The sequence below is a fragment of the Cnephaeus nilssonii genome, assembly GCF_951640355.1.
Source record: "Cnephaeus nilssonii genome assembly, chromosome: 3".
Taxonomy (NCBI): domain Eukaryota; kingdom Metazoa; phylum Chordata; class Mammalia; order Chiroptera; family Vespertilionidae; genus Cnephaeus; species Cnephaeus nilssonii.
Window position 1 is genome coordinate 76762910 of NC_137074.1, and position 23967 is coordinate 76786876.

At 42.6% G+C, this 23967-nt stretch overlaps 1 protein-coding gene across 1 annotated transcript; it reads right to left on the bottom strand.

Moving 5' to 3' along the window:
• Positions 1-8549: 8549 nt before the first annotated feature.
• On the bottom strand, positions 8550-22537 carry NFKBIZ (NFKB inhibitor zeta). Its single transcript, XM_079766928.1, has 12 exons — positions 22123-22537; positions 19522-19661; positions 18981-19011; positions 18756-18859; positions 17836-18632; positions 17064-17169; positions 16527-16673; positions 16307-16370; positions 15624-15793; positions 14688-14798; positions 14389-14556; positions 8550-13142 (listed from the first exon to the last, which is right to left on the bottom strand). The coding sequence occupies exons 1-12, from the start codon at positions 22409-22411 to the stop codon at positions 13089-13091; spliced, it is 2181 nt and encodes a 726-aa protein (XP_079623054.1). The 5' UTR covers positions 22412-22537; the 3' UTR covers positions 8550-13088.
• Positions 22538-23967: the final 1430 nt, after the last annotated feature.

The following is a 23967-nucleotide window of genomic DNA, read 5'->3' on the forward strand; positions in this document are numbered from 1 at the left end:
CAGTGAAAACCAAATTTGGAGGTTGAGACCTGCCAAGATAGAGGGGCTTGGGAAGCATATTGAGCTTCCCAAAGATATACCCTAGCAAAGCATAAAGACAAGACTACAGAAATACAAGGTAATTAACCAGGAAATGAGCTACCTCCTAGAAGCAAGGCAACACTTCTCAAAGGAAGATAATAAAAGTCCAGAGCCAACAATGTTCAGTATACAATTTAAAAAATTACTAGACTTGAAAATTTAAAAAAGGCAAACATGACCCAGAATAAAGGGAAGAGCCCTGGTCCCAACATTACTGAGAGGATGGATTTAGAAAACAAGAACTTTAAAGCAACAGCTATAAATATGGTCCAAAGAATTTTTTATTCAAAGAATTCAGAAAATATGGACTTAATATGTAAACAGATAGGGAATCTCAGCAGAGAAAGGTAAACTATAAAAGAAGCTAAATGGAATTTTTATAACTAAAAAGTAGAATAACAAAAAGATTCACAGTATATCAGAGATGGGAGAAAAGTGGTAAACTATAGAAATTATCCAAACTAATGAATACAGAGAAAATAGATTGGGAAAAAATAAACAGATCCTTAGAGACCTGTAGGACAAATGAAAATGGTCAAAATATGTGGGATTACAGACCCAGAAGGAGAAGAGTGTGAGAATGGGGCAAAATTGACTTTTTAAAGATAAATAACAAAAAGACAAGTCATAGACTGGGAGATTTTGTAATACATATATCTGACAACTGACATATATACAGAACATACTTTAAAAATTTTACAATTTAATAAAAATACAGACAATCTAATTCTTTTTTTAATGGGCAGAAGACCTGAACAGATGCCTCATCAAAGAAGATATATAAATGGCTAATAAGCATAGGAAGTGACGTTCAATATCATTAGCTATCAGGGAATTGCAGGTTAAAGCTACAATAAGATACCATTAGAAAGGCTAATATTTTAAAAGACTGACAAACCAAGTATTGACAAAGATGAAGAATAGTTGGGTCTCTTTTACATTGCAATTGAAAGTGAAATATGGTATAATGACTTTGGAAAATAGTTTGACAGTTTCTTTTAAAATTAAGCTTATACTTATCATATGAACCTGCTACTTCTCTCCTAGGTATTTACCAAAATTAAATAAGAATATATATCCACATAAAGACTGTTCATAGCAACTTTATTCATAATAGCCAAAAACTGGAACAACCCAAGTGTCCACCAGTAGGTGATTAGGTAACAATTTGTCATTAATACAAGAAAATACTACTCAGCAATCCTATCTAATAAAGAGGGAATATGCTAATTGACCACCACGCCCTCACAAAGATGGCAGCGCCCACAGCCAATAAGGAGGGAATATGTTAATTGACTGCCACATCCTCAAAGATGACAGCACCCACAGCCACAAGATAGTGGCACCCAGTCCCCTCAGCCGGGCCTGTCCCCAGGTGGGTCCGGCCACCTCACGCGCCTGCCTCCAGAGTCCCCAGTCCCCTCAGCTCCCCAGCCGCCCAGAGCCAGCCCGAGGCACAGACAAGCCTCAGATGTCAGCTGCCCAGCCGCCCAGGGCTGGCCCAAGGGTTGACCAAATGACTGAACAAGCAGACTGTGTGGGGCGACCAGGCTGGCAGGGGGGTAGTGAGGAATGACCAAACGACTGAACAGTAGGCTGCATGGGGCGACCAAGCTGATAGGGGGGTTAGTGAGGGATGACCAAACAACTGAACAAGCAGGCTGTGTGGGGTGACCAGGCCAGTGGGGAGGCTGTTGGGCGTGACCAGGCCAGCAGGGGGGGAGGCAGTTGGGGGCAACTAGGCTGGCGGAGGGGCAGTTGGGGGCGACCAGGCTGGTGGGGGGGTGCAGTTGGGGGCAACCAGGCCAGCAGGGGGGCTGTTGGGGGAGATCAGGCCAGCAGGGGGGACAGTTGGGGCGATTAGGCTGGCACAGGGGGCAGTGAGGGGTGACTAGGTTGGCGGGGCGGGGGGGAAAGTTGGGGGCAACCAGGCCGGCATGCAGAGACAATGAGGGGTGACTAGGCTGGTGCGGGGGGGAAGTTGTGGGTAACCAGGCCAGCAGGGGGGAAAGTTGGGGTAATTAGGCTGGCGGGGGATCAGTTAGAGATGACTAGGCCAGTAGGGGGGCAGTTGGGGGTGACCAGGCCGGCAGGGGGGTTAGTGAGGGATGACCAAACAACTGAACAGCAGGCTGCGTGGGGTGACCAAGCCAGTGGAGGGGCTGTTGGGGGAGACCAGTTGGGGTGATTAGCCTGGCAGGAAGGGGGCAGTTGGGGGCGACCTGGCCGGCAGCAGGGGGGCAGTTAGAGGTAATCAGGTCAGCACGCAGAGGCAGTGAGGGGTGACTAGGCTGGTGGGGGGTAACAAGGCCAGTGGGGGGCGGGGAAAGTTGGGGTGATTAGGTTGGCGGGGGGGGGGGCAGTGAGAGGTGACCAGGCCGGCAAGGAAGGGGAAGTTGGGGGTGACCTGGCTGGCTGTGGGGGGCAGGTAGGAGCAATCAGGTCAGCACACAGAGGCAGTGAGGGGTGATCAGGCTGGTGGGGGGTGGGGGGGACAGTTAGGGGCAACCAGGCAGGCAGGCAGGTGAGCGATTAGGAGCCAGCAGTCCAGGATTGTGAGAGGGATGTCCAACTGCCAGTCTAGACCGGCAGTCAGACATCCCCCGAGGGGTCCTGAATTGGAGAGGGTGCAGTCTGGGCTGAGAGGACCCCCCCTCAATGCACAAATTTTGTGCACCGGGCCTCTAGGAAAATTATAAATTAATAAGTGCATCAATGTGGATGAATCTCAGAAACATTATGCTGAATGAAAGAAGCTCAACACCAAAAAGCACATACCAGTAATGTATGAATCCATTCATATGAAGTGCTAGAGAGGCAAAACTAAGCTGACAGAAATCAGCTCAATGGTGGCCTGGAGCAGAGGGTGGAAGCAGGAATTGACTGCAGGGGTATGTACCAGGGAACTTTCTGGTTGAAGAAAATACGTTGTCTTGGTTGTGGTGATAGTTACATGGGTGTATACATTTATTGCACTATACACTTAAAAGGTATGCATTTTATTATATGTAAATTACACCTCACAAAGTTGATTTTTAAAAGAATACCTGCCTCACTCTTTAAATTAAAAGCCATATCTTCATCATCCTGTAATGAGTCATTTGGCAATAAATTTTATAAGGAACAAGTTTATTATGAATCACACACAGGCAGCCCAAATGAATGTCTAACTATTCTTTTGTGTTGTATATACATGGCTGGAGAAATAGATGCCCGTTAAACTAATAAAATCCCTGCCCATCATCTCTAATTCTGGGCTGCAGAAGAAATTGTAACTTTAGTTCTCATTTCCTAAGCATTCTCAGTAACCATTTGTTGGCCAGTTCCTGAAGTGAGTGTGTGTCTATATTGATTTTTTTTAATGTGTTACATATACACAATGGAATACCACTCAGCCATAAGAAAGAATGAAATACTGCCATTTGTAACAACATGGATGGACCTTGAGAACATTATGCCAAGGGTCTGTATTTATTTTATAAACAAGTTCTACCATTTGAAATTTGGGCTGCTGCAGAGCTTAGGGGTATATTCCCTGAAAAACCTGCCCCATCTCATGACAGAAGTAAACGGTTAGTGTTTGACTGCCTAGTCAACAAACACTACTGCTGCTTCAGATAAGCAGTCTTTTCTTCTTTTTTTTTTTTTGGCATAAAATGTGTTCTTTTTTTAAATTCTTTATTGTTTAAAGTATTACTTAAGTCTCCTTTTCCCCCCATTGACCTCTCCAAAGCGCCCCCATCCCCCAGCACATGCCCTCACCCCCCTATTGTCTGTGTCCATTGGTTATGCTCATATGCATGCATACAAGTTCTTTGGTTGATCTCTTACCCTCTCACCCCCTGCCTTCCCTCATAGGTTGGACAGTCTGTTCGATACTTTATGACTCTGGTTCTATTTTTGTTCATCAGTTTATGTTGTTCCTTATATTCGACAAATGAGTGAGATCATGTGATATTTATCTTTCTCTGACTGGCTTATTTCACTTAGCATAATGTTCTCCAGGTCCATCCATGCTGTTGCAAATGGTAAGAATTACTTCTTTTTTACAGCAGCACAGATAAGCTGTCTTAATCACAGTCCCCTGCTCAAGGGACCTCTTGTAGACTTTCTGAAAACACAAGCAGTAGGCAAGTCATAGACTGGGAGATTTCTAGACTTCCTTTTTCCTGATATTTTCCTATCTAGTAGGAAACTGATGGACAAAAGCAAGATAACATAAAGTAAGGGCACCACTAGCCTGTGGAATGGCCATGTGTGCTAAGATGAGTGCCCCCATTTATTAGAAAACCTCCCTTAACAATTTGGAGTCTTAATAATAATACAGAGTGCTCACTCTGGCAGCACATAGACTACAATTGGAGTGATATGGAGAATATTAGTATGGCCCCTGCACAAGGATGATACATGATCCTTGGAATCTTAAAAAAAAATCATGAGGGTTTAATATACTATTCTCCCTACTTTTGTGTGTGTTAGAATGTTTCCATAACAACAACAAAAATTATGTCTATTGTTGTAATCCAGGAGTGAGATCATGAAAACCCAGACATGGATGATGGCAGGGAAATAGGAAAAACAACAGATTAATTCAACAGACATTTTGACATTGATAACAGATTTGATATAGTAACTTTAGCTGAAAAAAAAGAAACAAAATTGACTCATTTATATAGCCTTCATAATAGAACTTATTCACTGTCAATAAATTACTGAATTTTAAATGAAGTATCTAATAGATCTGTATGATTGGAATGTGAGTGGAAATTAATAATCTGTGTAAGTTAAACTTCTGTCTATATATTTATTTCTGTCTACTGCACCACATGAGAAAACAACAAATTTTTATCAAATTTAGGGGGTCTGTTGGGAAAAATTGACCAATTAAAATAGAGCCTTATTTGGTCTATACAAAAACTCATTTTGTGGGGCCTTAGATGTGTCTTATTTTTTAAAGATACATTAATGTAATATCTTATTTTAAAGTTTCCCACAACTTGAGTCCAGAAATTTACATTTTAAAGAAAATTTTCAGGACCTTTTTGGGTAGACGCACCCAAAAGGTCCAAATGTTTACTTATTTTCCCAAGTGATATATTTTAAATTTTCTTGAGATAGATATAAAAAGTTGCACCAGATTAAATTGTTGTCCTGAAGATAAACAGTTCTTATTTCCATATCTGTAAGAGCCTAAAAAGGAAATTGTGTTTTTTTAATTTTAATGTAATTTTTGAAGGAATACTTCTTGTGAGCAAAAGGGGAGAAATTGGTTTTAAAAGATTAATGAAAGTGATATCTAATGTAAAACATGTATAAAGCCTATTTTGAAAGACAGGCTCTCCATGGGCAGACTCCCACTGATTCAAATGCCCAAACTAAGAAACCTTGAGCTCCTGAAGAGAAGAGCATTCACTTCCAGAGCAGTCAACACTTAGGGCTTCCATGAGAGCCAGTCAACAGGTGCCCCACACTGGTACAAGCCCTTAAAACTAACGTCCTGCCTGAGAGACATTTGGCTGCAAATACAAAGGCCACATGGATTAAGATACCACAAATGGAGAAAATAAACTGTGATTCCAAACTTAAGCTCCAAAGTAATTAAGCTAAGGGATCTAGTATTATTGCTCAATCTGAAATGTGCCCCAATTGTCAAGCCAAAAGGTACTAAGCTATTTCAAGAAGAAACACGTGCTGGATCCAATTGCCAAGTCCTAAAAGCTACAGAAATTCCTATTTTCAGATTAATAACCAGATGCTGTCACTTAAAAAAATAATATCTAGACCTAAACAATATATTTCTATGGAGTTTGGATTAATATTTATTGTCTAAAACCACAGATTTCCTTAAGTTGACCCTTCACTTTCAAACATCTGCATTTTCCAATAAGTGACTACTCTGGTGCACATTACAAGGTCAGATGGCCTCAAACACGGGCATTTAATTTGTGATCATGTTGCTTCCCACATGAGCAACTCTAGGTAGTGTGATCCAAGGTAAAGAGAAGCAGGTTTATTCAAATGTGTACCAGAGAACAGAATGACTAATGATAATCTAATAATCTTTGTTGTAAGGTTTAAATAATTAAATCTCCTTCAGTCCTTATATTAGTTTTTTAGTTACAGCTCAATAATTATTTTATTGTTTCTACTAAAGTTTATCAATGCTAAATGAGTCTCCTGGTCAATGCCAAATACAGCTAATAAATAATACAGCTAATACGTGAAATGCAGATGATACATCATACATTAAATCAATCTATACTAATAAAAGCCTAGGTGACCCTCATGCATGACATCATCACAAGATGGCCACCACAAGATGCCACCACAAGATGGCCATGTGCACAGCGGAGGCGGGGCCCAGCAAAGGAAGCGCGTCGCAGCAGGGGAGGGCAGTTGGGGTGATCGGGCCAGCAGGGGAGGGTAGTTGGGGACGATTGGGCCAGCAGGAGAGCAGTTAGGCATCCATCAGGCTGACAAGGGAGCGGTTAGGGGGTGATCAGGCTGGCAAGCAAAAGCGATTAGGGGCAATCAGGCAGGCAGGCCGGCAAGCAGTTAGGAGCCAGCAGTCCCGGATTGTGAGAGGGATGCCCAACTGCCAGTTTAGGCCCAATCCTACAGGGATCAGATTGTGAGAGGGATGTCTGACTGCCAGTTTAGGCCTGATCTTACATCCCCTGAGGGGTCCCAGATAGTAGAGGGTGCAGGACAGGCTGAAGGATACGCCACCCCCTCCCCCCACCATGTGCATGAATTTCGTGCACTAAGCCACTAGTAATTATATAAAAATATGTTCATGGATTTGGAAGACAGAGTAGAGAATTTCTCAGAAAGAAGTATTCATCTTAGTTACTTTGTAAGAGGAAAAAAATGGTAGCAGAAATTATTAAGCCTCTTTTCCCTGGTGTAATGGGCTAAATGGTGTCCCCCCTCAAAAGATATGTCCACATCCTAACCCTAAAAACCTATGGACATTACTTCATTTGGAAATGGGGTCTTTGCACATGTAATTAAGAATTATAAAGGCGAGCCTTTAAATCCAAAAATAAGTGTCCTTATAAAAGACACACAGAGAAGAGACAGAGGGAGAAGAGAATAAAGCCATGTGAAGATGGAGGCAGAGATTCTAACTATGCTGCCACAAGCCAAGGAATGCATGGAGATGCCAGAAACAGAAATAGGCAAGGAAGCACCCTCCTCTAGAGCCTTTAGAAGGAACACGGTCCTGCCAACACCTTGATTTCAGACCTCTGCCCTGAGAGGGAATAAATTTCTCTTGTTGAAAGCCACCAAGTTTGTGGTAATGTATTACATACTCCTAGGAAACCAATACACTTGAGGATTAAAAATCAGAATGACCTTAAAAATGTGTTTTAAGAAAACACACAGATTAAGTAACTCCTGATCTCTCCTCAAAGCTAAGTTCTATACCACAGAATCCAGCATGCCTGGGACATAATAAACATTCATCAGTTTGCTACCTCTTCCCCCTGGGCATTCCAGCAACCCATTCTGTTACCACCATATGACTAATGCCCCGTCGCAGATCCTCCCAATATCTGCATTTTCTAATTTAGACTAAAACTGTTCACTAGAACCGTCTTCACATACACCTGACAGGAGCCCTGCAAACCCTGGAAATTCTGATTCAGAAAGTCTGTGGTGGGGCCAAGGCATTTGCACATTTAATAAGCTTCGTAAAGATGCTAATGTCTCCAGACATTGGAACCTAGGGTGTTCAGCAGGTGGACTTGCTGTTTGGCTACTCTCATTCTAAAACCCACGTGGGCTGATAGGCAAAGGAACCAGTGTGATGGAGGGAGCAGAGAGCACAGGGCTGGAGGACAGAGAATGCACATAAGAAAGCTAGACAGAAGTACTTCTGGTCAAGATGGAGAAGTAGATAAATGCTGTGCTCACCTCTTCACACGACCACATAAAGTTACAGCTAAATTCTAGAACAATCAACCTGGAGAACCATCTGAAGACTAGCTGAAAATAAGTCTTATAACTAAGGATATAAAGAGGAAGCCACGTTGAGACTGGTAGGAGGGCAGAGACCCTAAATGGGCTGGTCCCACACCCACGTGTGGTGGTTGAGAATTGGGAGGGATATTTCAGCTGTGGAGGTTCCCCCTGAGGAGGGAGGTGTCCCAACCCCACACTGAGCTCCCCAGCCTGGAGCACCAACGCCAGGAAGCAAAGACCCCACAACATCTGGCTGTGCAAATCAGCAGGGATTCTGTCTGTCTAGGTGAGACAGAGGCTGCTGGAAACCCAGACACCTTCTTAAAGGGCCTGTGCACAGCCTTACTTGCAGGAACTCACCCTGCGCTCCAGAAAAGGAACCGCAGCTCTGGAGACATACAGTGAAATGAGTTGTGTGGCTTCAGGGTGAAGGCTGGAGGGGCAGCCACCATTGCCCCTGTGTGGAGCCCTCCTCCCACACAGCCAGCAGGTGGGTACCATCTTTCCTGTGTTGAGCCCTCCCCACACCTGGCCAGGTTTGAATCTGCATTAGCCCAGTAAACACCACTTGCTCTGCCCCGACCACTCTCTGAGAGCCCACCCTACCCAACTCATACACTGGAAGCGGCTCTGTGGGCCGGCCTTGGCTGTGCAGCAGTCAATTTTAAAGGCTTTCAAAGGTCTGCAGGCTCCATGTGTGCCATGGCTGGCTCCATGTGTGCTGTGCTGAGTGGCACGAGGCCAAATATAAATCTGCATTAACCTCGTGAACACCACTAACCCCACCCTGGTGTCTTCCAAGAGGCCCCAGAACCAGTGGCTGGCTTCAGACCAGAACAGAGTACCATCTCAATTAGCTCCAATTATGCTAGGTGAAATAAGTCAGCAGGGAAAGACAAATACCATGTAATTTCGCTTATATGTGGAGTCTAAAAAACAAAATAAACAAACAAAACAGAAACAGACTCACAGATACAGTGAACAGTCTGATGGTTACCAGATGGGTGAGGGTTGGTGGCTAGGTAAGACAGGTAAAGGGATTGAGAATTACAGATTGGTAGTTCCAAAATAGTCACGGGAGTGTAAAGTGCAGCATAGGAAATACAGTCAGTAATATTGTAATAACCATGTGTGATGCCAGTTGGATGCTGAAAGTACCAGGGGGACCAAAGACTTTGTAAGGAATATGATTGTCTAACCAATGTGCTGTACACCTGAAATTATACAATATAATATTGAAGGTAAACTGTAAATGAAAAATTTTCTAAAATAAAGAAAATGAACAGGAAAATTTTAAGAAAACACACACGCACGCGCACACACACACACACACACACACACACACACACACAAGCTAAAGACAATTTGAGAACAATCTCCACCCTTATTCCTCCTGGACACGTGCCATCCATGCAATGTGTCCGGGTCTACACAGACTCCAAAGGTGGAGTGAGGGCGCTGAGAAAATAAAGCAGAACCAGAATTGGTGTACAGCTAATGGATAACAGTATTTGGGGATTAAATCATAAGTTTCATGTGATGAAACATTTGTACAATGAAGTATAAAATATGTTGAGAAAATATAAATTTAAAATGGAGCCATAAACTTAAATGCCATTTAAGATGTAATAAATGTCTACTCTGCTAGTATATCAGGTACTGTGCTAGGAACAGGGCCTCTGATGATAGGACCGTCCTGCCCCTCCTCTCAAGGACAGATCCAGGGCATAGCAGAAAAAAACACAAAACCAGCAGTCTGGTCATAACTAATCAAAAACCTTGTGCCCAGGCCCAATCTCAATGGGACCGTTGAAAATTTAGCTAGTGGCTGAGCTGATTTTTCCCTGAGGTTATGTTCAATACAGAACTGATGTAATCAGAAAATGGAAGTCAGTAGAACTGACTTTAAGAAGTTGACATTTATTAAATGTTATAGAAGTTTGAGGAAATTCTCCACTCCTGATTACGTAAAAATAGACAGGATATTAAATGTTACTGATTTGATTAACAAATAAAGCCAGAAGATTTGGTCTCTGACACTTCAGGGAATTCCTACTGAACTGCCAAACTACAGTACTAGAGTTAGTTCTTTGCAAAGAGGGGCTGCCCGATTTTTTTAAAGAGTACAACTGTGCCCATTTTCATTAACACATCATCAATGTCACTTAAATTACATGGCTGGGTTAAGTTCAGACTATGATACTCATTAGTTCGTATTTAATAATATAATTCTGGCTGCAAACACCACTTCCCCCAGAACCAGTGATCCCAACCAGGATTAGCTTAATCCATTCACTCATTTAACCAATATTTGTCACTACTATGTGCCAGTCTCTGTGCTAGGCACTGAGGTTGTAGCAATGAGCACAGGTAAGGCTTGGCTTCTGTGGGGCTCCTTCTTTAAAATATGTTCCATCAAGTGCCACCTCCATACCTCTAAGGCAGATACTGCTCATTAGTCACAGTGCTGTCTCCTGCCAAGCCCTAGACTGCTTGAGGACCTTTCTCAACATGTTACTATGAGAATATTACCAAAGGTAGAACAAAAGATGAAACTTATTAGCCATTCAAATGCTAACCAAACTACACTGAATCACCTGTGGTTCCCCCCAAAATTCTACTGTCTTGGTTCATGTCATTTTCTGTTTCTGTCTTTCACCTCCTTCTCCTCCACCACTGTGAACATCCAAATCAACTCTCTGAACAGGTCAAATGCTCTGCCTTGCTATTCCCCCATTCTCCCATTTGGACACAATTCTTCCTCTTCTGAACCTGTTTCTCCCCCTTTTTATGGTGTCTAATAAAGTGCATGTCATGTCTCTCATGTATACATCTTAAGGATAAAAAATGTCTTTTATAACTTTGAATGCCTCATATTATCTATCATACAGCTGTGCACATGTACACACACACATACATACACACACACACACACACACACACATGAAATCACACGCTAAGCACTGGTTCAATTAGAGAACTTAGGTTGATGAACTCATAAGCTCACTTGGGAAAAAGCTTATTGGGTATCTATGTTCAATGGGAGTATATCATTTCTACTGTTCTGGCTATGAAGTTGCATTTACAAGGCAAAGCACTTTTAAGTTTGTATTTATGTAAAAGAAGAAAAGTTATAGTTGATGTAAAGAAGTAGTACAGTAGATTCTTAATCTGAGTCATGCACTCCTGGTGGCTGTGATGCCTCTGATACTGTATATAGCATAGGTATGTTTTTCCAGGGCAAGGCCTCACCAGATTCTCAAGAACTAAATTATACAGTGACTGACTGATGCTGATGGAGATGTTTATGTGTTTGTTCTCACATGACAAAATGGCATATTGGAAAGAGCCCATTTACTGCTATTTCCAGGTTTACATCTCTCAGGATGATCCTGGTAATCTCCAAATTATTTTTCCTATGTTCACTGTGCCCACAAAATAAAATATGAAAAAAAATGAAGCCATAAACATAAAGACTGAAGTTTTTTAGCACATAAATGTCTAAATGATCAACAATATCTATTAATCTTCCATATTTTCAGAACCTAATAAACTTCCATGAACTCAGCAGTTTTTTTGATGTTATGTATGTACCTTTAGGAAACACATTCTCAAAAAAAAAAAAATCCAAATTAAAATGTATTTGCTAAGTTAAAGGTATTCAGATTAGTAATTAATAGCACTTTTTCAACCTAGGGAAATATAAACAATGGACTAGGGAAAGAAAATGCACATCCTTAAGATGAGTAGTATTATTGAATTAAATTTTATTTAAAACCATGCAAGAGTTTCTCCATGAGTGTAAGTAGACTGGTTCATATCGTAGTTATATTTACAGATACCAATAACTATAACCTTTGTCCACAAGACATACTAAATCAAACAATGTGATTAATTAAAGGTTATCTTTTTTTAAAGAATTTAAGCCACAAAGATGATTAGTCAGTTGCTTGTGAAACTTCTCATTTTTAAAAAAAGTATTTTACTAAATCAAATGTATACAATGAATTAGTGAGCAATCAAATCCAAATACATTCCTCAGAGTATGCCAGAGGTAAGCAAATGATATTAATAGAACCAAGATTACTAAAAAGTAAAGGATTTTTTAATAAATGGTAATATAAAACATCATGGCACATTATCATTATTGGACATGGAAACACAGTAAGACATGTTTCAATATTGACTTTTTGTTGATCCTATAAAGCTAAAACAAAATTCCCAACAGAGCAAGAAAATGATAAATTCTAGAAAGTGAGACATACAGCAGAGTTCTCTTTAAGAACATGCAATTCCCTACAAATAATGTCTCATCTCAATGCATGAGGAAAAGCATATTTAAAATTCAAACAGAGCTCTGTCAGCCGCCAGGGGAACAACTCTCCATCTGCTTCATCAACAGAGGCAGACAGTAGTTGGGTGATGACACGACTCCTTTGAATGTGTATAATTTTAAAAATTAGTGACAACTCACTTATTCTTTTCTACTTTATTGATTTACACATTTAAAATATGGCCGTGTTCATGACCAAATATGTACAAACATTTTAAAAAATGAAAATAACAATTATATACAGTTTGAAAAATCAAATTGTAACTATGACACCTTTCATCTAGTCCAATGACTAGAGACTTTCCAACACCAATAACTATCAGATATTGCATCAGGCCAAACGAAAGTTTACAATTTACCTGCTTTTAAACTGGCAATAGCTACATGAGCAATGCCATATGCAACAAATCAAAGTCATTTCCTAACCAAAAGCTACTATTAATTGAAATCAATTTTACCATTCATATTAAATTCAGATGTCTAGATCCCAGATACCTGGGTATGAAATATTTAAATCTGCCAAGAGGAATTAAATATTTTTCTTCTTTTCTTTTAATATAATCCACTATATAATAGTGAACTAAATATACTTGTTTCATAGAAACAACTTACATTTGCCAATACAGGGCAAATGGTCTATATACAGATACATTAGGACTGCCTAACTGACAGTGAGTGTTGCCGACCAGGCTCCAAATCAATAGAGCTAATACGGTGGAGCTCTCTGCTGAATGGACTTTCCCTTCAGGATACGTCGGATCTGGAATGGAAATGAATAGGATTTGTAAGTTTTCTTTTTTATGGTCAGCTTCAACAAGAACCCAGAACCCACCTTATACACACATAAATCCTTAATATACTTCAAGTCAAAACAGCTGTTCTGATACCCAGGAATAAAATATCTGCACATAACTTCATGGATCACAGGAAAGCCCCTAGGCTCATTCAGAGCCTAATGATTGATTCAAACACCAGACTGACAAATTTTCTTAACTGTCTCTCAGTCCACAGCAGACAAAAAGCAACAAATTAGAAGAATAAGATTAGGGTGGGAAATGCAACTGACAACTGCTGGAAGAAGACACAATGACCACAGTCTGAATGACCACAGTCTGACAATAGAAGAAAAGGAAAAGACCCTCCCTACAAACGCACACACACCAAAAAATACAAAAGCAGAAAGGAGAGTAATCTGAGAACATTAAAAGTCAAATCCTGAGAACATCGCTGTATGACTACACACCACAAACCTGAAGTAGACGCAAACTCTGGGGTTAGGACACTGCCATTTAATATTCATGATAGTTCCTCTCCATGGAACTTCTGTGAGCCTCATTTTCTTAGCTGAACTCTTATACTGCAAAGTTTTCATAGCTATTAAGTGTATGCATGAAAACTTTACAAATTAAAGAGCTCCATCTTAAGTTATAAAGAGCCCTTACAAATATGGGTTCCTATAACATTATGGTCATATGAGGGATGTGAATCAAAGAAACAGCTAAATTGCACTCCATATATTTTATGATTATGAAATTATGTAATGACCTACCTATAGCCACAATCACCCTCATTTCCCCCAGGGAAAAATTTCCATAAAAAATATCTCAAGTTCTTAAAAGATTCAGTTCTTTTTATCAAGAAAAATTCAGTCATGTGAAACTATTCAATCTCTGAAGATAATATATGATGAGTAAAGCATATGATGAGTAAAGCATAATTTTGTTTAAAGTATAAAATAGTTCTAGGTTCTAAATTGCATTTTAAAAACCTTCCTATTTCTTATTTAAAATCAGTTACTAGAAATAATTGTAACAGCTGACGTTGACTGAGCACTTACTATGTGCCTGGGACTTTCCTGGACACTCTACAGACACTGACTCATGTAACACCAACACACACACCGGTAGAACCTGCCTGAAGAGCACGTCCACCCTGAACAATCTCACCTCCCTTTATGTTTCAGACCAAGTGTCTGAAAGCTCTGCTGTCCCTTCTGTCACCCTCACCTGCTCTCCCACAGGGCCATCAGGAACCAAATGCACTGGCTGCTCGTTCTCCAAGTTCCGCGTACTTGGGTCTGCTCCCTTCCTCATCAACAGGCGGACTGCGTCCAGCTGCGTCACCCGATACTGCAGGCTGGCAGCAACATGGAGGGCCGTGTTTCCATTGTAAGCCTGAGACAACGAGACAAAATGATGCCCATCAGGAAGGGGGACTTTCATGAGAACAACTCGAAAGCTTGAAAAATGTGTAAAAAAAAAGTCACTCCAACTCTTGTGAAGTGACTGAAGCTCTCTAAAGGTACCTTTGCATTCACGAAAGACAGGCAACTGGGCAGCTCCAAAAAGAGGCGAATGAGTTCCAGATTTGCTTCCTCAGCTGCCAAATGCAGGGCTGTGCGGCCACTTTTACGATCCTTGTTAAAGGCAAGAGGGGGAAAACGTGACCATCCAGACAGCATACCCCATTCATGCTTTTCACCCAGTCTCCCAAATTTTGACTCAAGCCTTCCTTAACCCCAAACGAGATGAAATCTCTCATTCCTGTTAAATTCCTATTAATTTGCCTAGGTGCCTCTTATCACAGTCTACCTTTACATACAGGGGGGCCATAAAATGTAGAAACACAGACGATACTGTTTTACAAGGTACTATAATGTAATACAATAAATGATTTATTATGTACTCGCCTATGTTTCCGACTTGGCAGCCACCCTGTAGACTTATTATTAGTTCCATTCCTCACCTCAGTTAGAAGGTCCCTAAGGACCCAGTAGCTTACGTTCAGGCCTCCCTCCCACCCCCAGAACCCCTAACTAAGTGCATTGTACATAAGAGATACTCAGTAAATAAACCTCAATTTTGCAGAGAAAAACTATTTTCCAGTCTAAAAAACAGAAGATTAAGTCTAGATCCCACAATGATGAAGTAATCTTACAAAAACATACAACAGTGATTATTAGTGATAAAAATGAAGCCAAAATGACAATATCAATTTTAAGCATTTTATTGCCTTTCAAAGATTAATTCATTCCATAGCTAAAGGATCTCTTGCATAATGATCCGAAGATTAAAAGCAAATCAAGACAGTAGATCAGATGATCTTTTAAAATCTAAGCTTCTTAGCTACTCAACTCCATTCATTTAAAAAGAGGGGGGAAAGTTTTAATCTCTATTTGGGAACAGGTCTTTGTTGTAACCACTTCCCCCCATCCCATATCCAAACTCTTCTGTGAATTTACCTTAGCTTCCACTGCTGCCCCCATTTGAATCAGACACTTAATGGTGTCAACCAGACTCTTATTCTTCAGTAAAAGCTCCTGAACTTCAGGTGAATGTGGCTGTTCATTTCTCTGGAGTTCATGCACCACAGCATTATGGGCCACGACCGCACAGTGCAGAGGAGTCAGGCCTAGAGAAAGTATAATAAAGCAGTGGTCAAGCCTGCCGGCAAGTCTTTCAGTTGTTCTATAATTACAAACCTTGAGGATGGCCTACAAATGGGCTCCACAAGAACTAGTAGGGCAATCTGAATAGTTCCTCCATTGGTTCTTAGTGCTAATTTCATCTATAGAATATTTTAGCATTAATTACCTCCCTTCCTTCTTTTTTTTTTTTTTTAAATATATTTTATTGATTTTTTACATAGAGGAAGGGGGATAGTTAGAAACATTGATGAGAGAGAAACACTGATTCAGCTGCCTCCTGCACACTCCCCACTGGGGATGTGCCTGCAACCAAGGTACATGCCCTTGACCGGAATCGAACCTGGGACCCCTCAGTCCACAGGCCGACGCTCTGTCCACCGAGCCAAACCGGTTTCGGCCCTCCCTTCCTTCTTGGTATGAAACTTAATATAACTTTAGAACTAATGGGCCCCTCTCTATAAATGGTTTTTTTACCCAATAAAGTGTCCTTTGCTTACCATCATAGTTAGTTGCCTCAAGATCCACAAACTGATTGCTCATCACCGCACCCTTCTGAATTGCCTGAAAAATTTAAAAACATATATCTGTTAGCAAGAGACAAGCTACACAAGTATTCTAAGAAATGAGTAAGTGAACGCAACCCACACCCAACATCTAATACTCAAGCCCTATCTCTCTGGCCCTGTGCTGATGGAAGCCTCGTTCACTGCCTCTTACCTGAAGCACCTGGGAGTGGCCCTTCTCAGCACAGACGTGCAGAGGGGTTCTCCCCCAGCAGTCGGTGGTGTTCACCTGGGCTCCAAGGTTCACCAGATCCTGCACAATAAGATGCTGATTGGCAGCCACCGCCACCTGAAAGGCACTCTGTGGACATTCAGAAGAAAAAAAAAATGTTTTTAAAACATGTAATACTACCATGATAAGAAATATGAACCTAAACTAAGACTGAGGGGAAAACCCACATAGAAAAAATAAATCCTATTAATAAATAATAAGATACTGTAATACAAGGAAACTAAAGTAAACTTATGGTGTGGCTTTATTATACCCAATTAGTCTTTGGTCAAATAACTATGAAGTTAATGTTAATAACTTCAAGGGTGATGGTGGCAAACAGTCAACATCTCAAAGTTAATATTAACTAAACTCTTTTGGTCTTGAGCTCTGAAACTATCTGTAGATGAATATGAGACTGGCTGTCATTCTCTTCACAGCGACCACATTTTTGCCACTTCACTCTGTCAGGGTCCGCACCTGTCCATTGTGCTCTTTAACATCCAGCATGTGAAGTGCATTCATCTTTCTTGCAAGGACATAGGAAAGTGCCCTTCGCCCTTGGGCAACAGCAATATGGAGGAACCTGGGAGACAAGGAAAGGAAAAGAGGTGAATTACTTCTGACTTCACTAAGTTCATTTTTGAAAAAAATATTCCTTTAGCCCCTTTCTTAATATGTTGGTACACTCAAAACATTACAGAGCATAAATTGTCCTGTCTGCTAAGTTGATAATACATCTGAGTTGCAACAGGATGAGTCAGGCTACGAGGAATAAGAAAAAGAATGCCAACCACCATACAGATAACTTTAAACCTATTATTTTTAATATTTATAAAAACCCTATGAAGGAGGTATTATCATTTTACATGTCAAGAAACTGAGGCATAGAGAACTTACATAACTTGCCTAAGGCCAAAGGTATCAGGACAGCTAAGAATTCAATCTACAAATCAACTCACAGTTGACCATGACCATCTAATCATAATCTGATGTTCTCTCTATAGATACAGAAATTATTCAAAGACAATACATATATTTTTATTAACTTAGAACAGGTAATTTGTTCAGCCAGAGAAAAAAAAGGGAAACTCTTTCTTGAAATATTAGCTATCATTGAACAGCAGTTTCTACCTACAGTCTTCATCTTGATTAGCCAACCATTTGGTAAGCTCTAACTTGGTATACCCCAGAGAAATGCTCTGCCCACTATGTGCAGCAAATATGGTACATGAGATAAAGGGATACTCACGTGTCACCATCTGCATCCTTTGAAAGAAACTGGTCTTGGGAGATATTTGCCAGTTTGCTTTCTTCCTGCTCTACTTGCCACTGAAAAAATGACTTCCCTAACTGCGTGGTGTTCATTGAATCTCCGATGATGTTCTGGAATGGCAGTGAGGTGCTTAAAGGCACAGAGCCTGCATCGTGCCCCGCCATGGCCTCACAGGCACTGTGCGGCATCATACTGAAGTTTTGCAGGTGGGTGTCATTTTGTTGCTGAACACTGGGGGAAGTCTGAATGGGAACAGCAACGTTCTCACATTCCCCGTGACTAGTTAAAAGGGATGCAAAACTTTGGTTTGAGCAGAACTGTAGTTCTTGGTCACCAAAGAAGTTTGGTTCATAGTTGGGAGACTGGGAAGTTCTGGAATAAGGACTGTATTCCAGAGCTGGGTTGTGGGTATAGTGCTGTGACTGCGGCTGCGGCTGCGGCTGCGGCTGCATGTTCTGGTTCTGAGGAGAATACTGGTACATGGAAGCCTGATCCATCATGTGTGGGGAGCTCCTGACTTGCAAAGGTTGGTACTTCTGAGGTGGACTGAAGATCTGCCCTCCACGGAAGTCCTGGCACTGCTCTCGGGGAGAGCTCTGAGGGACCACCGCAGGGCTCGTCCAGCTAACTTGGACAGTGTTCAGGGAAACCGGGCTGTATTCATTCTTAATGTTGATAATGTTCTGAAGCAGATCAGCGCTGCTGTCCTGTTTGGGTTCATTGGGGTGAGCATCTTCCATGCTCTCTGCGGGTGTTGGTGTTTGAGGTGGTGTCTGGAAAGAAAGAAAAAGTAAATTGCATACTCCCTTCCAAAATCATTCCAGGAATAATTTCTCTCTATAGAATTATAATTTAATTTCTGAAAGGCATCCAGAGGAAAACAGTGAGACACTTACCAAAAACTGGGTGTGCAGCAAAGCTGGCCTTTTACAAGCTGGTCCATCAGACAACGAATCAGGTCCTTTCCTTTTCCCGCTATATGACACAGTGTTTGTCAACTCTATACCCAAAAAAGGAATGTGGAATCTGTGATCATTTTATTTTGAAAATTTTACCCATAATCACACTACATTATTTTATTCTAAAGGCCCCATAATATCATGAATAGAAGTAATTCTTACCTGCAAATTGCTCTCTGTTCACACCTTGTGTCTATAAGGAAAAAACAGTTTCCAATTTAGTATAATATTAAATGGCTTTCTGCTTAATATACATCAATAAACATACTTATCTCTCCCACTCTTTACAGCTCACCATAAACCTTTGATGCAGCTGTTCTATCAATATTTGTTTTCTATCTTAATATTCATTCTATCTTGCAACTTCCCCCATTTGCCCTTTCACCTTAGTTCAACTATGTCAAGATAAAATTAATATGGCCATTTGAGTTTTCCCTTTCTAATCAAGATGTTCCATTTCAGTTGAACCCCATTTATTTCTTTGCCCCAATTTCATTCATTAAATTTCTCTTGTCCACCTACCAAGTGCCTAACACTGGGCTAAGTGATAGGAAACGGCAGACAGCAAGACACGTATGCTCCCTGTCCTATGGACTTGGTGGTCTACAAAAGACCTACGGGACTTAGGTCAGCAAAAACTAATAACCCCAACAGACTAATCTTCCTGATCTCTGACCCAAAACAGAAAAATAGGAGGTGCCACCTTAAAATCATCTGTGGCTTGGCCAGAAGCCTTCTGTTGATGACTTCGGATGTGCAGCAGGAGCTCCTTCACTGAGTTCTTCACACGAACACCTTGAAAGGGTCCTCTCTGCTGCCTTCCAACCCCCATATGGGGCTCAGCTGTTCAAAAGAAAAAAAAAAAAACATATCCCAATTAAGTCTCTGCACAGACACAAATCTTAGTAACCTCAAAAGCGTAGCTGTCTAATGTACAAAGTCCCCAATCACCAGAATGCAAAGCCTTGCCAACTTGCTCTGGTCAACGGCCTACATGTCATTCCCCAGTCCTACTTAAGGTTTGATGCTGCCTGAATGCTTTGCCCCAATTGGGCTCCCTAAAGAATTAAAGCTCATACAATTGTGGTTTCGGGGATCTTCAGAGCCAACAGACAACCCAAATTAAACCTCTCTGTCTCTCACCCCTTTTAACCCATGAGACAGTATCACAGATTTGCCACGCTAACTCTCATAGATCTATCATTATCCTTCACTTTCCAAAAACCTTGGGGGATCAAGGGATACATGACGAATTTTTAGCTTTTCAAACCAAAGGCTTTGTGCCCACATAAAAATGTAAAAGTCTATTAACCCCCTAACCTAAGAAAGCACAAAACAAACTTCCTCCAAAGATCTCAATGTACCAAAGCCTAACAATGAACAATGTCTTAGATTTGTTTCTTATTATTTCACTCAGTTCAGTCAACTATGCCAAGAAATCTGCTTGAATTCACTCAGATTAAACACATTTCCACATACGCATGCAGGATTTCCCCTCACTGACTTTTTGGAACTGCTCACAGAGGCCTTCTAAGTAAAAAGGAAATCTGTAATCTCATTTCATATTTAAACTTTAAAACACACTTTAAAATGTAGTCTGTGAGTACAGCATTCCACTTCTGACCACTGCTATGTCATAACCTCTTGGGATGAGCTGAACACAAAGTAAACATGCAAAAAGTCAGGAAATGAATAATCCAGCCACCTCATTGACAGTGGAAAAAAGTAAGAAGATGGGACAAGAAACAATGCATAATTTGTATATATACATATATATGTATATCATAAGTACAGGAAAGAAACAATTGAATGATGGGGCAAATTAAATGACTAGTTAGTTTTACATTTAAGTTTAGGAATATATTGCCAGAGTCTAACACAACATTTCTCTGGAATGACAGGAGTTAATAATTCAACGTCACAAAGAGAAAAATGTAGTTTGAGAAATCCCCTATGGTTATGCCGTAAACCAGGGAAGTAGCAAAATAGTTTCAACCAGATGAAAGCCAAATGTGGGAGAAAAGGTTCTAAATACACACACACACACTTTTACATACAACTAAGAGGATTAAAGTACTCATTTAAATGAAAATAAAAATTCACTTTTTAAAAGAAGACAACCAAAACAGCAATGGCTAGCAGTGGGGAACACCTAAAAGAGAACATGCTTGTAATCATGCTGATTAGATTCTCCAACATTTGAGATTATCTAGGGGTTCTTTAGTCTACCCACTGTGGCATCCTGTTTTCCCCCAAATTATGCAGCTCGGTTCATTTAGAAACGAAAGTAACCAGCCCTGGCCAGGCAGCTCAGTTGGTTAGAGCATCCGTCCTCCCAATACACCAAGGCTACCAAGGCTACGGTTTGATCGCTAGCCAGGGAACAAACATATAAGAATCAACCAATGAATACATAAATAAGTGGAACAGCAAATCGATGTTTCTCTTTCTTTTCCTTTCCCCCTTCCTCTCTCCCTCCCTCCCCCCCCCCCTCTCTCAAATCAACAGAAATTTAAAAAATGAAAGAAACTAACCAATTCACAACCAAAGAAAGAAAACATCGTTTCTTTGCTTAGATGTGGCTTAACCATTGTAAAGCACACAGAACCAAATCAGAAGCGCGGAAATTCTGGGCAGACTCGAACTGGCCAACAGCACAAACTAAACGTACACTGAGTTGGTTTTCAGTCCAGCTTCACCTTACATCTTGGTAATATCGGTTTCCTTTCTTGAACATAAAGTCCTTTTACTTAAAATTTCCATAAATACTTAGGAAGAACCAAGTCATGACCTCAAACCCTTTCACTAAAAAAAAGTCTCAAGAAAAAAAAAAAACTACATTATATCCAAAACCGCGCCATAATATGTGAATTCTAGCTTAATAAAATTGCTTTAAAAAAAAAAAAAGAAAAAGGAGAGAAAATCTACTGCGGTTCGGGTTCGTACCCCCTCCACCGCACCACCACCCTCACCGCACCCCCCACTCCCCACCCCCCAGCCCAGAAGTCAGAGTTTTGTCCCCAGAGGCGTTTTCAGCTACGAAGCCCGCTGCAGGGAGTCTGGATTTCACAGACCGTCCGAGGGCTTCGAGTTGTCAAACGCCCGGCACTGGGTAAGGCATCCAGCAGTCGCCTAATCAATGATGGCTAGTGTGATTCTGTGCGGCCTGAGCTAAGGAAGGCGCAGAGGCCCTTCGTATCTGGGCGGCCGGACCCTCCCCTACCGGCGGCGTGTGGGGCGCGGGTGGCCGGGGTGCAGGGGGTGCAGGGGGTGCAGGGGCCGCCCCCGCCCGGACCGCGGGTACCTTGCAGCCGCTCGGCGCGGGCGCTGCCTCTCGGCCGGGACTCGACGGCGCCGCAGGAGGACACGGCCGAGGCGGAGGACAGGTCGGAGGAGTCGGAGCCCGGCGAGCCGGGCGCCGAGGGCCCCGACGCCGGGCAGCCGGCGTCGCAGGCGCCGGGGGCGGCGGCGGGCGGCGACGCGCTGTAGAAGTAGGCCAGATTCAGCGGGCTGGTCATGAGGCCGCAGTCGCCGGCCGCGTCCAGCAGCCCCTCTCCGCCGCGGCTGTCGTCCAGCAGCTTGTCCACGATCATGCTCCCGGGCGCGGCGCTCGGGGACCTACACACCTGCGCCACCGGCTCGCTGCGCGGCTGCCTCGTTGGGGCTGAGGCTGAGGCTGGGACCGGCTCGGGACTGGTCGGAGGGAGGACGGGCGGGCACGGGCGCAGCCCCGGCCGCCCGCCTTTATCACCGGCCCTCGGGCTCCGGGGCGGGGCCAAGGGGCGGCCTCCGCGCCGGCCTCCGCGCGCCCTGCCCGGCCATTGGAGGCGACCGGGCCTCCCGCCGGCCCCTCCTCCGGATGCGCTCAGTTTCCAGTAAAATGTCCGGGATGAGGCAATGTGCCCTCCGCCCGCGCCCCGCCCGCCCGGCTCCGCCTAGACCGACCGGTTGCTGCCTGGCCCTTCACCTGGAAACCCCAATCGAGAGCGGCCTCCCGCCTCCGGGACCCCGACCCCCCGCCCCAAGCGCCCGCCCGCGGACAAGCCGGGCCGGCCCCGCCCTCGGCGCGCTCCCGCTGGGCCCGGCGCCCCCGGACGGGGCGTGCGGCTGGGCCTCGGGTTGCCGGGGGAGGCGGGGAGGCGGCCGGGAACCGGTCGGCCAGGTTCCCGGGGTGTCGGACGTCCCGGACGGTGCGCGCCCGCACCCCTCTGCCGGAGCTGCTCGCCAGCCCCATTTAAGGCGTCTCTGAAAAGGTTCTTAAAGACGCATCTCCTCCTGCGCCTCAAAGCAACTTCTGTCCTCTTAAATTTAGTAAACGTTTGCCGATATTCCTTTCCACAGGGCCCAACCTGAATATAATTTGAAGCCAATTTTCGGTTTTAAAATTATAACCTGGCCCTGACTTAGAGGATAGAGCGACGGCCCCGCGGGCTGAAAGGGGTCCCGTGTTCGAATTTGATCCAGGGCACGGAAAAAATGAAATAACTTATAATCTGGGCAACAGCTAAACTTTTTTTGTGTGTGTGTGGGGGCGGGGTGGGGTGGGAGGAAGTGTGTGTGCGCGCACAGTCCGGAAATAAAAATAAAAAAAAATCAGTGCCCTACAGTCTTGTATCCTTCAATACTGGAACAAAGTCATCTTGGCAAAATGATAAGTGTATTTATATATGTAATTTCTTTATTCTGCATAAGTTTACACTGTGTCTGATAAACATTTTGCTCCTGCCTGTCTTAAAGACTTTTTTAAATGGATTTACACAAATTATTGAAGTCATATTACTTGTTGAGCCCATGGCTAGGAGTTGGCAAGAGAAAATGATGAATGATTATGTCTGTCCTTTCAAGTACACTATAATCTTGTAGGAACGATAAGGTAAGTACACCCATGCTATATTAAAAGAAACCGATTATGAGGAAATATCATGAGGGAGACAAAGTTCAGTGAGTGTCCTGAAAAAAGAAACAAGTCTGGTGGAGGAAAAGAGGTCACGAGGAAAATCTTTGTAAAGGAGGTGGCGGTTGAGATAGGCACTGAAGGATGTGTGGGATTTCAACCCACAGCATTTACAGCAGGAGCAAAGAACTACGGTGAGGAGTCTGAAGATGATAACATTAAATGTAAAAGGTAACTTGGTGCCTTTCGGTGGAG